We start from the raw sequence: 15,351 nt of genomic DNA on the forward strand, positions 1-15,351 counted from the left end.
GCTCTGGTCCAGAGTCTCACCATGAACACAGATCATGTACCGTCATCTACAACAGTCCAGAACGTAGCCGGTGCCGGTGAGCTTCTCACTGCTAAATGAAAGCAAGGCCCTATGTGGTGATAGAAACCAGCCTGACCTTCTGTCCTTTCACTACGTGCTCCAGATGCATGCTAACAGAGAGCCCGTCTTCCAGACAAACACCCGGTTCTGGTAGGAAGATCCTTGCTCCATTAGGTCCCACTTAAAGTCTGATGTGGGAGAGAGCTCTAGATACCGAAATAACAGCACGCTACTCAAATATTATTCAGGTTAACCTGCCAAGCTGCGACAGCGTATCTACAGTAAACTCAGTGATTCTGATGATTACACCCCCGTACGGCCGGGCCGGTATCAGTACATGTGTTGGAGCTGGTCAGGGAGGAACTAACTTGGTCATGGTTTGAGGACAACAACAACATGTTTTTCATTCTCAGGTAAATCCCTAAATGTCCAAACGGGTCGTCCTATGAAACAGTCCCCCAGTCTGCTCCTGCTCCGCCTCATGTTGGACTGTAGGCGCGTTTATAGGACCAACAAGCTGCACGTGTCCTGACTTGTTGGATTGTGTTGTTTTATTGATTGTGTTTGATTTATTGCCTGTACAGCACTTTGACCAAAAGTGCTTTATAAATAAAATTATTATTATTATTATCAATAATAAGTGTAACATCTGCATGTGAGCCAAGTCAGCTTCCGTTCCTCCGTTGCAGGTGGCCTTCTTCCCCCGGCCCGTGTACCCTCCACACGTGTCCCAGCGCAGCTCCGACGACGAGGACCACGGAGGAAGAAGTCCCCCTCTGGAGGTGTCTGATGAGGAGTGTCTGAGAGACCGAGTCCCGTACGCCACCCCGGGAGAGCTGGGTAAGGACTTCATCCTGCACGTCGCCTCAGTCCGGTAGCAGTTAACACGGACGCTTTAAGACACACCGCCTATGTGGAGGATCACCAGGTCACCGTGTACGGAGAAGTGCTAAGTCACCGCACTTGATTCTCCACTCTGGAGGATCTGAAGCGGTTCGAGTTGCCTTTGACTCGAGGCTTCTGCCCTCGCTGCCCTGACACGTACCGTCAGAATGCTCTCACACTGTCAGCTTTAACTTCTGCTGATTGTAGTTTCTCTGAGTTTTCTTTTGATTTGTGCTTCTGCATGTCAGGCAGAAACACTTTGTAGTTGGTTATCTGAGAGCTTTTAGACGCGCTACCGATGTTTGCACACAAACAACTTTATTAAGTTAAATATTTAGTTGAGCTTCCGGTCAGTTCATTTGGCAACAGCTCTGATCACAGCTTACTATTTCTGTTTCTAAGATTTGTTTTTTGAGCTTTTCCACCTTTAATGACAGTGAAGACAGACGTGGGGAGGAGAGTGGGGGAATGACATGCAGCAGACGGGCCGTTGGCTGGAACCGAACCGCGGTGTCGGGGATTAAAGCCGCTGTACGTGGGTCGCCCGCCCGACCCGCCGAGATATCCGGGCGCCCAATCGTTTACTATTTCTGAACATTTTCAGAACTATTACAAACCAAATGAAACAAACCCCTCAAAAACATCCATGTGGATAATCCACAGTAAAAATCATCAACATTTGGCTCCAGGACAGTGAAAGCAGCCACAGCTCAACATCAGTGATCACAATCTAATATTTCTAGAAAATGTTCTGCATGGACTTGAGTGCGTTCAGCAGTTCTTCTGCACCAGGACTCATCCGTACGTTTTTAGGGAACTTTCTTAACGCAGGGCTTCACCCACAACTCACAGTGGTGTACTTCTACAGTGGTGTACTTCTACAGTGTAGTACTTCTACAGTGTAGTACTTCTACAGTGGTGTACTTCTACAGTGGTGTACTTCTACAGTGTAGTACTTCTACAGTGTAGTACTTCTACAGTGGTGTACTTCTACAGTGGAGTACTTCTACAGTGGAGTACTTCTACAGTGTAGTACTTCTACATAAGTAATCCTTCTTCCACCTCTGACCACGTGTCGGCGGTCTCTCTGACTCCGTGATGATGATGATGATGATGATGATGGTGATGATGATGATGGTGGTGATGGTGGTGATGATGATGATGGTGATGATGATGATGGTGAGCAGCTCAGTGACTGCTGCTGGGAAGTCGTGAGTTTGCATTAAAGCAGCAGCAGCAGCACGTCAGAGCGCTCTGAGGGCCTCCGTCTGATCCAGATCAGCGTCCTCTTCCTTGAAGCGGGCTGGTTGAGGTTTGTCGTTGAGTCTTGTCAGCTTTGCGTTCTGCTGACCTCTTCAGTTACAGTTTTAGGATGAGCTCCTGGTTGCACAACAGCCTTCACTTTGCTGCTGCTGCATCTTGGACCGATGAACCCAGAGAGGCTGCTGCTGTCTGCTGGACGTGAACCAGCGCTTCATCTCCAAGGCTGGATTATCTTAGTTTTCATTGGATTGAGGAACCAATACAGTCTGTAGAGGAATGACCAGGGATTCCTTCTTGTACATTTTAACGAGGTGCCAGCAGGACTCTGTGAAGTGATGTTTTGGGCCATCCCGTCTGTTTTAACCAGCAGCACCGGCCCGCTGCTCCACCAGAGCCTCGGTGTCAGCGGACCTCATTTCATGGTGATGTCCTTTTCTCTTTTAAGCTGACATTGGTTTCCTGGCTTATTAAACAGCCTCCACACTTCCCCTTTTGGCCAGCTTAGGATGTGACAGGAGTGGCCGAGCCTGAATAGTGTCTGGTACCGAGTGTCTGCAGCGCCTCCAGTCAAGAGGTTTGTTCAGAACCCGCTGCAGCTTTTCATCTGGGTTCATGAGGTCATTTTTCTCATCTGAGCACCAAGGTGAGCACTTCAGTGACACCGGCTGCATGTTCACTGGTACTTACAGCACCTCGCTCTCTGCATTTTTGTGAATGCGATGCCATTTTCCATCAGAATGTGGTCTCACAAGGTCCGGACACCTTTGCAATGTGTGGGAGTGGAGCTGAATAGAGGACAGATTGAGTCACCACAGTTCTTTGAAAGTAGAGACCTGCATCAGTCCGTCTCGTTAACGTCTCCTGGACCAGACAGAACATGCACGGCCAGTACGTCGTCACAAACCGCCAACACGAGCAGCCATACGGCGTCTGAAGGGCGTCCTCTCGTCCATAGTGAGACCTCATGAGCAGCGTGGAGCGTCCCGTATATAATATACATTATATATATATCAATAATCTGATTCACAGAGGACGTCTTGCTGTGTTGTTCTCGTTCATTTGTTTCATCCTGTTAATAAAATGGTTCCAATATTCTTTCTTCTGAGTGCAGTTGGAGCGCCTTTATGATTTCTTACCAAGGATTTTTCAGTGCATGTAAAAACTAACACAAAGGTTCAAATTATATATATATATATATATATATATATATATATATATATATATATATATATATATATATATATATATATATATAGAAAGATTTTAGGACACACAGGTTATGTTCTCCAAGTTATCTTGTTTTTTGTTTTGTTTTTTTAGATAAAGTCAGTATTACAGCTTCAGCTACACTCAGCAATGAAGGAATCTGTCCAGCATTGTGAATAACCTTTACACAACCTATCCTAAACGTAACATATAAGCATTATAACATGATATATATAAGTACTGGTGTTGTGTTGGTTAATATGTCATCAGCTCTGCACAGTGACAGTTTGAAACGATGACTCATGGAAGGTTTCACCTGCCAGAACCGGACCATGTTTTCTTGTTAAGGAGCATAAAACAGGACCTGAATGATATATATATATATATATATATATATATATGTATATATGCCTCTGCTCACACTTCTAACTTATCCTTTTCTTTATTGTCTTCTGATAAAAGCAACACTGAGTCTGTAAACAGCAGAAAGAGCTGCAGCACCTCTAATGATGCAACCTTCTGTTTCCAAAGGCAATAAGAAGAAGATCCGTCTGTACCAGTTCCTGTTGGACCTTTTAAAGAACGGCGACATGAAGGACAGTATCTGGTGGGTCGACAGAGACAAGGGGACATTTCAGTTTTCTTCCAAGCACAAAGAGGCCCTCGCTCACCGCTGGGGGATCCAGAAAGGCAACCGCAAGAAAATGACCTACCAGAAGATGGCCAGAGCTTTACGCAACTACGGCAAAACTGGAGAGGTGAAGAAGATCAAGAAGAAGCTGACGTACCAGTTCAGCGACGAGGTGCTGGGGAAGGGCCATCTAGAGAGGAAGTCCTACATGTAGGCAGGAGGTGTCAGGATGGAGCAGTGTGACATGAGAGCTGTAGTGTTTCTGTAGATACTTAATCAACCGTGCTGATCTGGTAAATAGCATTATATGATAGCTTCAGTACTGCTGCACAGTGAGACCAGTTTCTCTGAAGATATACTCACAAATGCAGCATAAAACTATGGACCAAGATCCCAAAACGTCTCCTTCAAGACATGTTGGGGACCAGTTAGTGGTGAAGGGGCGCCGTAGAGAGCTCCTGGTAAAGCTCCTGGTAAAGCTCGTCTGTCTGAACGTCTGGATACGGAAACAGATGAAACACGTTCAGGACCAAATAGGAAAACGTTTTATTTACACATGTGTACAGAGATTTGTCGTGTTTTCTGGTTGGCAGAGGATTGATGTACTGGCCACAGTTGGAAGTCACTGGATGCTAAAGAGACCCTATTCCTAACCTGAACCCTATCCCTATTCCTATATCTATCCCTAACCCTATCCCTATCCCTGACTCTAACCTGAACCCTAACTCTATCCCTAAGCGCTGCTGTAGACACCTGACAGGACAAAGCACAGACATCAGGAACTTTAGGAATCACACTCAGTCAGCTGTGGATCATTTTCAACCACATGGCTTAAACGTGGCAGCTCCAGTGTCAGCTACACTCCAGTAAAAATTAGTAAAACACAATAAATTCACTTTAGTTTATCGATGATGACTAAATGATGAGTAACTAAATGGTCAGAACGTTAAGCTCCACTTCAGAACAACCACAGCGAACATGACGGGGACTCAACATGATCATCACTTCTAAATCCAGATAAAGATTTTCGGGATCTTTGTTTTATTCCTAAAGCGGTGCACATCCTTCAGGTCTGTTTTGCTGTTGCTGTTTTCTTTGCCTTCCTTCTGAGTTTGTTGATGATGATGCCACCGTCGTGTCTGTGAGGTGTGGATCCAGCATCAAGACTGGAAGCAGGAGGAACATCAGGACAGCCTGTCCACCACCTCCACAGCTCTCTGACACACATTCTTCTGTTTGATCAGAGCAGAAGCTTAAACATCTCCTCCTGCTGTACCTTCTGACTGTTTCATACTAACACACACATGAGGGTTGCATCCGAGTGTCCAGGCCAACTCCTTCCTCCCACAACGCCACACGGTTGCTTTAACGACTATAAATAAAAGTGTAAAGTCCTAAAGCAAAAGGTTGTGCTCACAAATAGCAGCAAATATTCTGTTTTTAGTTTTTATTTTTAGAAATGTCTGTTCTATATATTTCAGTGCTTCAGTCCAAATGTTGTTTCATGTCATGTGACCCCAGCCGGCCTCGACCGTCGTGTTTGACAAAGTTCTCTTTTAACTGAGTGTTATTCTGTACATACATGTTCACGTTGTTGTATTTAAACCAGCCAGAGGCACATAGAAGTTAGTGATGACTCACTCTGAGCACTGTGATCAGGTGAGCTGGGACCAGAATCACAGGTCCGTACAGGTCGGACACGTTCTTACGTTGTCATTAAGAATTGCTTGTAAAAAATAAATAAATTGTCCATTAGTGTATGTGTGTTGTACCTTCTGCAGAGGTCACTGGGAGGTGATTTCAACTCACATGAGATAAAAAAACACAAAGAAAAAGAAGAAACAGCGGTAAAAGAGTGTTGGTTTGCAGATAAGGGCTTTCGTTAGAGCTTTACAGATGGTTGGTGAGCTGTGAGGATCTGTGGGGTTAATACGTGGCTGTGGGCTGAAGTGTCTTGTCACCTGCTGCTTACAGCGTCTCTCTGTGTGTCCTGACACACTGCAGCCACCAGCGCCGGGCTCTGGGCTCCGGGCTCCGGGCTCCGGGCCGGTCGGCTCTGACACATCTGGAATGTCTATGTAACGCACTTCTATGTCTGTTTGTCTCTCGTGTCTCCTTCATCACTTTTTCCACAACTGCTTCAGTTTTAGCCAGAGATCTGTGGACGGTTTATCGCCACCACACCTACATTATAGCAGAAAAACAGGAAGTAAGTCATGTAACTGTGTTTATTTACCGTATTTCAAAACTGATTTCACAGACTGGTTTCAGTTCAATAAAACGAGACGCTTCTAAACAGCTTAGATTTTAAAAAAGGATCCAAAATCCACAGCATACACTAACGCTGTCAATCAAAGGAGGCCGATGTGTAAAGTGCAGCGTGCAAATATAAAATCACTCCAGCACCTGGTGTCCCAAGAGCCAACAGCTCCCCACAATGGTCAAGCTGTAACTGATATCCGTAAGCAACAGGTGGGAAGATAAAAGAAACCGCCTGAATACAGAACAACACGACCAGAACCAGCCGGAGCAGACGCCCAGTCTCAGTTCAGAGGGAATCATGTACAGAAAGCTCTATCGGACATTAGTTTGAGGTTATAGATGATGAAACTTTAATACTGTGGATCAGACGAGCTCTGACTACATCAGACATATCGTACAGTACAATGTGCTGTAAACACTGTGGTGGTGCCTTATTGGACAGTTAGATTTCCAGTTTTCCATTTAGTGTCACTTTGTACTTGCTGGATGCACCTTAAACACGAGCGTGGCAGGAAGGACTCAATGTTTAAAGACCTCCTGTCCACAGAGGGAACAACGCCGTCATTTCTGCCAGCAGAGGACAAAACAAAGTGGATCTCTGAGCCTGTACCGCTGTGCTGCCGGCTTACGGACCTGCTGGGTGACCGGGTGCAGCACAGATGTGGGACAGCAAACACACGTTGTTTTTTGTTTTTTTGGATTCAAAGTTCTATATATAACCGCAGCTTTACATCCCTTCCCCTCCCTCTTAAGGCCTGTCATTCAGCCAAGGTGCCGGAGGAAAGGATGGTTGAAATATAGCCCGAGGTCGGACGTGAGGGGGGGGATGGGGTGGCTGGGCGGGTGGGAGGTTTCTGCTGGGACGGGATGAGCTTTGATGAGGAGTACGAGTGGGTGGCTGCTGTTTTTTTGGACACGGTGTTAGGCCCGGGACTCCTATTAAAGCCGGAGGGTCGAGCCGGACCGCAGACTGTTGAGGAACACCGAGTCACGCTGTCGAGGAAGGGAGACCATCCAGGATGCCAGAGCCAATCAAAAAACCAGGTAGGGACCTCATTCGCTTACGTCCTGAGCATTTGGTGACGGCTGAACTGACAGCGGACTGTCTTTTGGATTTCAGTATATTCTAACGCCGTCCACACGCAGCTGAACATCCAATCAAAACGCTTGTTTGCTCAGTTTTCAGGCAGCAACAAGGTGATATGTTACGCGTGAGAAAACGCTCCACTGAGTTGGGCCACACCTCTCTTAAGCAACTATCAACCACAAGCAACCAGCGAGCATCAGACCTGTGCTTGGTTTCCATGATGAGCAGCCACAATGATGTGACAGTTGCTTTTTACCAACATGTACTTGTGTCACGTTTCTGTTCTGAGCCGTGGAACCACAGTCGTCTTCTTCATGTCAGCGTTTTATTTGTTTTGTCGTTTGTCACTCCAATAATGTAAAAAAAAAAAAAAGAAAGAAAGAAAAAAGGAATAGGATAGAAAATAAAATGTGTCAAATTGATCTGAGATGTGAAAACTGTAAATAAAATGCCACGTATGGATATTAGCTATAAACTGCGTGGGGTCATAATAATGTGATCATAATGTAGTAGACCAGGAGCAGGTCCAGAGCGCTGGCCAGCAGCTATAATTCAAGTGTTTAGTGAGCTGCCACAAATCGTTTATTAATGCAGTGCACTAAACACTCACGTAGCCAGCAGTCAGAGCAGAACACGGTACCTGTGTCCTCCATTCAGACTGTTTCCAGGGCTCTGATATTTGCTCTAAAGCCTTTTGGACGTGTCAGGAACTCAGATCCACGTCACACGGTCCAGGTGGAAACATGGCTGTGCTGTGAAATGGACACGGTCGCATTTCCAGCATCACTGCATTCACCAACTGATCCGCTGATTCCCAAAATGCCAAACAGGATTCCGCCCTGACAAATGACTCTCCACAGTTTTCTTTCGCGCTCTTGAGTGAGAATGAATAGCTGTTTGTGCTGTGAAAAGCCCGACATATCAGATGACACAGTGGAGCCCAAACGGTCAGCTTGTTTGCTGCTAAGACCTTTAGTGTCAAGGATTTGCTCAGACCATAACCGTTATGGTCGCCTTGAGCCGGCGGCATTAATGACAATTAGCCTGCAGCTAACTGGACGGTTTGTCAGTCACGTCAACTACAGTGAACAGGAAATAGTTCAACTGCTCCAAAAAGGGAAAAACGTGAAAAATATTCACGTCTGTTTTGTTAAAAAATAAATAAATAAAAAAAGGTCCAGTTGATTCAGCAGCTTCATTTAACAAAATAAAAGCATATTAGAAGGGAAAAAACCAGAGATGATATCTTGCAGTGCTCCACTTGAATCTGAACAAACAAAAAGAACATTTCTTTTGTTTCCAGCATTATTGTGAGTCAGAGCTTTAAATCCACCAGCCAGAGGGGTGACGGCAGCGACCCAACGGATTGTGTGTTTCCTCTCACAGCTGAGATCGTTCACATAAAACTAGGACAAACTCAGGTTTACTGTCATTTAGTTTGACGAGAACCTTAACGAGTGTGTCGGACCTTTAACGTTTAACCCAGACGAAGGTGTGAAGTGTATGACAACATGACAAGAGGGGTACATCACTCTTCCTCTGCCTCCAGGGTCACAAAAATAGTGTCAGGCTAATCCCTGGACTGTGATACCTGCAGCTGAAGCCCGCCAGCCTCATTTATTAGTCCAGTACATATGCATCCTATATTTAAACTCATACTTGCAGGGTCATCTGGCAGCGCACAGACTTCTATTGTTTTGTGTGCTTTTGTAGCGCTGGCCGCTCAAACCTGGAAATAGCAGCGATCTGTATCCCACCACTTCCCCGGTCCAAACACTCTGTGGCTGGACCGTCGGCTGTCAGAGCCGTCAGCAACACTCACTATTTTTAGGCCCGTTTTTAAAGATGACGCGTGTGTGAGAAGGACTTTGCTGAGTGCATCTTATTTTAAAAATGAACCAAAACAAAGCAGCAGCGGCCACATCTCCACGTCTAACAGTCTGATGGTGGGTTTCTCTCTATAGGTCACAGCTGGTTCTGACACCTGTGTGGTTCTGTGAGTGTGTGCTGAATGTTTCTCTCTGTCTCACCTGGGCTTTGGTTTCGTTTGTGTAAATTTAAATGAGTTATTTTTCACGAAGGTAACGTTTAGCTGATGGAGGCTCACATGAGGAGGGTGGAGCGAACACATGAGCAGGTCCTGTGCTGACCCACATCTCCTCAGAATCATAGCTCAGGCTCTGACCGGCCCAGCGGTGGGTCATCTGTCTGGACAGTTCAGAGGAAAATGAAGTATGTTTTTACTTCACCACAGTTTTCTGAGGGTTTTAGTTGCAGAACAATATTTCACACATGACCAGCGTTTCTGCTGCAGGTTAAACTACCAGGTTTCCATAAAGGGCTTAAAACTAGTTCAACATCTACCAGAGCAGCAGCTCCATGTTCATGTCTGCACATGACGACTGTATGATATGATAGGAGGACAGCAGTCAGTCTGGTGTCTACCTGTAGCACTTGGACTACAGCTGATCGTACGTCTGACCTGTGTTTGGTTCACACAGGCCTCAGAACAGTCTCCAGTGCTCCAGGTAACGTCACACCTTCAGCACAACCCTTAAATAAGACGTCGCTGATGCTTTTTGAAGTTGTCTCAGGATCTGTTCACCTGAATGAGACGATCCATCAGGTTATATTAAACACACTCATGAAGCGCCAGCTGCTCCACACTTCAGTTTAAGCACAAAAACTATGTCAAAGAAAACCTGAACTGCATGAATGAAGCTTGTTATGAAGTCAGCTGTTTGTGCTGGAAGAGATTCTGTGTGAAGCAGCAAAAGGCAGATTCACTGGTTTCCAGTTAGCCCACCCAGTGTGCTGCAGCCTGCCCAGCGGTGGTCGGTTACAGCCTTCATCACTCTGTCCTCGTCCTCATAGCAGCAGTATGTTGGCTGTTTGTTCAGTAATGTGCACAGACTAAGTCCAAGTGTTTTCTTGTGACCTGGTGACTCGCTGTGTGAACAAGTCCCACCAACGAACTCTCACTGAGACCGTCGTCTGCTGACTGGTGAAGATGATCTGACTGCAGCCCAACAGCACACGTGTTTAGGAGAACTGACATTTCACAGGGTTTGCTTTTCATTTTCAACCCATCCTCTTCAGTTTCAGCCTTTGCCAAGAAACCAAAGGCTCAGGAGGCAGAAGAGGGGTCCTCCGTGGTCTTTGAAGCCGAGACCGAGAAGCCCGACGCTAAAGTAAAATGGCAGTGCAACTCCAAGGACATTGCCAGTGGCGGCAAATATGTTATCACGGCCGACGGAAACAAGCACTCCCTCGCTATACAAGCCATTACCAAGGAAGACGCCAACGTCTATGCAGTGATTGCTGGAGGATCGAAGGTCAAATTTGAGCTGAAGGTCGTATCAAAGCCAGGTGGGAGCCTCTGATGGTGCAGCTGTGCATCTGAAGCCTCACCGGCAGCAGAGCGGAGCACTCAATGAGACAAACCACTGAGGCAGTAAACAGCTGATGCACTGCATGCACTTGATGTTTCTGCACATGAACTCACCCTCTGCACCGTCTGACAGCCGCTCACATCCAGATATCTGACACAGCTTCCTGTCATCCACGTCTGCTTGTAGAGGATCGCTTCGACACGTCCTATGTTTTCCTGCCAAAAGTAAATGAGAAGACTGATAAAGCTGTTACGTTTGGCTCTTAAACACAGGCGACAGGCAGCAGACAGTTAGCTTAGCTTAGCATAAAGACTGTAAACAGGTGGAAACGGCTAGCCTGGCTCAGACCAAAGATTTAAACGAATCTGAGCCTCCCTAAAGTTCACTAATTAACACGTTATGTCTCAAAATATGAAGTGTTGGAGTTGTGTCCCCACAGGGCATTAACCAAACTAAAAGCTTCACCAAAACACAGAATCAGAGCCGCTCTGAAGGAAGCTTCCACCTCGCTCTGCTGCCAGTTTGTCTCCTAGTGGCCACTTGTGGTACTGCAGCAAAAAATCAAAGACAAACAGAACTTCAAAGAAAGTTAATTATTACATTTTGCATTATTATTATTATTATTATTGTTATTATTATTATTATTATTATTATTATTATTATTATTTTGAATAGTGGATGTTCTGGAAACTTCTCTAGAGCCCAGAGGAGCATGTTCTATCGGCACCATGTCTTTGTAAGATGAAGCCGATGGGTCACAGGCTGAACAACATGGTAGAAGATCCTGGAAATGCCCTTTGGGACCTTTTTTATGGAAGTAATTGGTGCTGTCCTCCAGTATTTAGTCCTCCTTACATGTCTGAATCTACACTGTAAGAAATTACTGTAAAAACAACCACATTCTAACAGGAGTGGATTTTTTTTTCTTTTCAAAATACAGTTAAAGATGATAAAATCTGAGCCAAAACAAGAAAGACTGAGTTAATTTATCAATATTTTACTACGAACTTTACATTTTAAAGTAGACTACAGTGATTAATTTTATAATAATCAGCTGTTTTAATGAATTACAAGAGCAACACTGTACAAATAGGATCAGATGACTCGCTGTCATTTTACAGAAAGTTTCTTCGAGCGTCGGGACTTTGAGTCTCTTCATCTGTACGCGACAGCCGCCTACAAACAGCAGCTACTGAATAATAGTATTCTCTATTTTATCTGATATTATATTTCAAGGTCTTCATTTGTCATTTATAAAAATCTTTCTTTTCCCAACAAGTCCACCTCTTCCTGTGAACACGCCAAGTCACCGCTTTAATTGTTTCATACGGCTCCATGTCCACTGTCCCGTGTGCTACGTGTGTCACAGTTTGTGCCATTAGCCTGTCAGACCAGCTCCGCCGTCTGTTTGAGTTTGATAAGGACTAAACAAATCTGGAAGAAGGCAGCAGACTAATGTTCCCTCCAGCTGTCCGTGGCTCCGATCATAGCGTCTGAACGCCGACCTTGACCCTCACACCAGCACATTATTTCCTCATGAGTAACCACCACTTGACTGGCGCTGAGGACAGGCATGAGAGGCAGCTGATAACACACGGAAAATCACTCGGCTGCTCACAAATGATAACACACAAGAAATATTTGGGGTGATAAATGTTGGCCAAAGAACTTTATCGTTCTGACTGAACAGTGTTTTCAGTGTCTGCAGTTTGCACAAATATAAACGGAGACAATTTGCACACTTGCTTTTAGAAGCTACGTGATGCAGTGAATGAGCTCAATGCTTCATCATTTTAAACACCTCTAACTTGTGCCTTTTTGTCTCTGTGTTAATGGTAACGCAACAGCTCCAGCCGAGGCCCCTGCTGAGGGAGCCGGGGAGTCCGAGGCCAAACCGGAGCAGAACCCAGCTCCGCCTGCAGCAGCACCGACACCAGAGGAGCCTCCTGCCCCGGCTGAGGGTGAGTTCCTCTGTCAGAACTCATCCATTCAGTCGTTAGTGTGCGTCAGACTGTCTGTTTCTTCGTGATCTGTGGCTGAACTTTTCCTGACACATGCCAAAAGCATCCCGTCTGGTGGACATGCAGCCTCAGAGTACAAGACAGACACAGCTGCCATCCAGGTGGAAAAACAGCATGAGTTTAATTAGCTGCATTTATATCTTGTATGCAAGGTGAGCTATAAGCGCTACGCTACGTGTGGTGTGTGATGCGTCTTGTAAGCCTGTGTGGCCTCCTGAGAACTCCTCATTCAAGTGTCTTTTATAAATAAAGGTGTACATTTATTTATTTATTGTATTAATTTAGCCATTTTAAACCAAAGGTCAGTTGTCAGAGGGTTTGCATGCTCTACTCTGTACCCAAAGTGTCTTCAATGACAGAAACTTAAACGCTAAATGCTCCTGCTGGATTATAGACGTGCAGCCTCCAGACACCAGGCAGGACCTGACTGGACTCTTCACAGAGAAACCCCAGAGTGGAGAAGTCACAGTGGGTGAGTGGTTTCACAATCCATCCATCATCTCTACACCTTAATCCTCACCAGGGTCATGGGGGGCGGAGCCTATCCCAGCTGACTCAGGGTGAAGGCAGGTTCACCTGGACAGGTAACCAGTCTATCACAGGGCTACACTTAGAGACAGACAACCAAGCACACTCACATTCACACCTACGGACAATTTACAATCACCAATTAACCTCAGCATGTTTCTGGACTGTGGGAGGAAGCCGGAGAACCCGGAGAGAACCCACGCTGCACGGGGAGAACATGGAGACTCCACGCAGGAAGATCCCGGGTGTCCTCACCGGGATGTGAACCAGAGACCTTCTAGCTGTGAGAAGATCAGCCTGCAGCCTCTTCATAATACAGAAATTCTAAAAATCTAAGCCATACGTACCACCTCTGCTGCAGCATTTTACAGCTTAGAGAACGTCATCGGATGTCACACAAACTACTCGAGTTCCACCGTCATCATTCTGTAGTTTCACTTCAAACACTGATTTTGACAAGAACATGGAAAAAGAATTTATAAGAAACAATATGAGGGGATACGACTCGTGTGAGTTTGTAGAAAACATGCATGCACAAAATAAGAGTGAATGTCAAGAATAAATACTACATTTAATGAACATTTGTAGAATTTCATCACAGAACGGAAAACAACAAAACAGCAGAAGGTCGAAGCTGCATTAGATATGGAAATCCATCCAAGTCCTTCTTCTGTGCAGGTGAAAACATCACGTTTGTTGCTAAAGTGAACGCCGAGTCGCTGCTGAAGAAACCCACCATCAAATGGTTCAAGGGGAAGTGGATGGACCTCGCCAGCAAGTCTGGAAAACACCTGCAGCTGAAGGAGACGTACGACCGCAACACCAAGGTAGAGCCATGTTCGAGAGAGCAGGAGCAAAGAAGACGTCTTCAAAGATCAGTGAACACATTACACCTGTTGGTGCTGTGATGATGAACACCTGTCCACGCTTCACGCCTGTCATTAAAAATAAGTTTAAAGCTGCAATATGTGACATTTTCCACTGAGGCAACAGAAGCGTTGTGCAAGCGCTGCTCTTCTCGCTCTCAGTTGGGCAAGTTCTTGCCTCAGACGGTCATCCTGGAAACATGATGAAGCTCAGACACGCCACCTAAAGGACAGAGTCAGACACATCAGAGATACTAAACTAGCATTAAGTCAGAACAGCAGTGTAAAAGAAGCAGCAGAAGTAAGACACACTCTGTGATGTGTATGAAGCATCATCTGTTCAACATCTCTTCATCCGGGTTTGCAGGTCTACACGTTTGAGATGCAGATCATTGCAGCCAAGCCCAACTTTGCCGGAGCGTACAGATGTGAGGTTGCGTCCAGGAACAAGTTCGACAGCTGCAACTTTGAGCTGGCTGTACACGGTGAGCATGGCCGGGCTGTTTGTGTCTCACATGTTGTTGTTTTCTGGCATCACTGGATCCTGCTCTGGTTGTCTTGATGATGCTGCTTCCTGTCTTTCAGAGGCCAGGGCTCCTGAAGGTCTGGACATCAGAGCAGCTTTTAGGCGCACGTAAGTTCAATCACAGTCCATGACTTTGAAAAGCACAAAATAAATCTGGTCACAGTTTCTAATAACCGGACGATAAGCTGATTCTCCTCATTCCACGTCCGCTCAGTCCTGAATGCTGATGATGATGTAAAAGTGTTTCCCTCACAGGGCTCAAGCAAGCAGTCCGACACACACACAGGAGTCCTGCATAGATCAGATGTTCACCTTTAACTTCATTTTTCTTCATTTTAAATGCATCTAGTAGCTCTACAAGACGAAGTGTAGGGACAGGGTTAAACACTCAAACTATGAGAATCACTCGATTTTGAATTTAAAAATCCACCCGGTTCTGGTACCGTGTCGACAGCGAGTGATTCTTAAATATGATTCATATAAATAGGATAAAGAAAGATTTGTTCTAACTTTTACCATCTGTTGTCATCTCTTTCTTTAGTGACACAAATTTTGTGTTATATGTGTCACATTATATACATATGCCGCCGTGTATTACTATATATATATATATATGCATATATA

General features: G+C 45.4%; 2 protein-coding genes across 2 annotated transcripts in view; both read left to right on the forward strand.

The window, feature by feature from the left end:
• The window catches only part of spi1b (Spi-1 proto-oncogene b), a 10,202-nt gene extending 4,402 nt beyond the window's left edge, over window positions 1-5,800 (forward strand). The window contains exons 4-5 of the mRNA XM_008291459.1: window positions 750-900; window positions 3,946-5,800. Of these exons, the coding sequence (XP_008289681.1) occupies window positions 750-900; window positions 3,946-4,259 (465 nt within the window). The 3' untranslated portion in view covers window positions 4,260-5,800. The remainder of the gene's footprint in view (window positions 1-749; window positions 901-3,945) is intronic.
• A 1,466-nt stretch (window positions 5,801-7,266) lies between these two features.
• Window positions 7,267-15,351, forward strand: part of mybpc3 (myosin binding protein C3) — a 33,354-nt gene continuing 25,269 nt past the window's right edge. The window contains exons 1-6 of the mRNA XM_008291460.1: window positions 7,267-7,351; window positions 12,634-12,747; window positions 13,202-13,279; window positions 14,014-14,162; window positions 14,569-14,686; window positions 14,787-14,835. Coding sequence (XP_008289682.1) covers window positions 7,327-7,351; window positions 12,634-12,747; window positions 13,202-13,279; window positions 14,014-14,162; window positions 14,569-14,686; window positions 14,787-14,835 — 533 coding nt within the window. The 5' untranslated portion in view covers window positions 7,267-7,326. The remainder of the gene's footprint in view (window positions 7,352-12,633; window positions 12,748-13,201; window positions 13,280-14,013; window positions 14,163-14,568; window positions 14,687-14,786; window positions 14,836-15,351) is intronic.

Source organism: Stegastes partitus, unplaced genomic scaffold (assembly GCF_000690725.1).
Source record: "Stegastes partitus isolate 25-593 unplaced genomic scaffold, Stegastes_partitus-1.0.2 Scaffold744, whole genome shotgun sequence".
Classification (NCBI taxonomy): Eukaryota; Metazoa; Chordata; class Actinopteri; family Pomacentridae; genus Stegastes; species Stegastes partitus.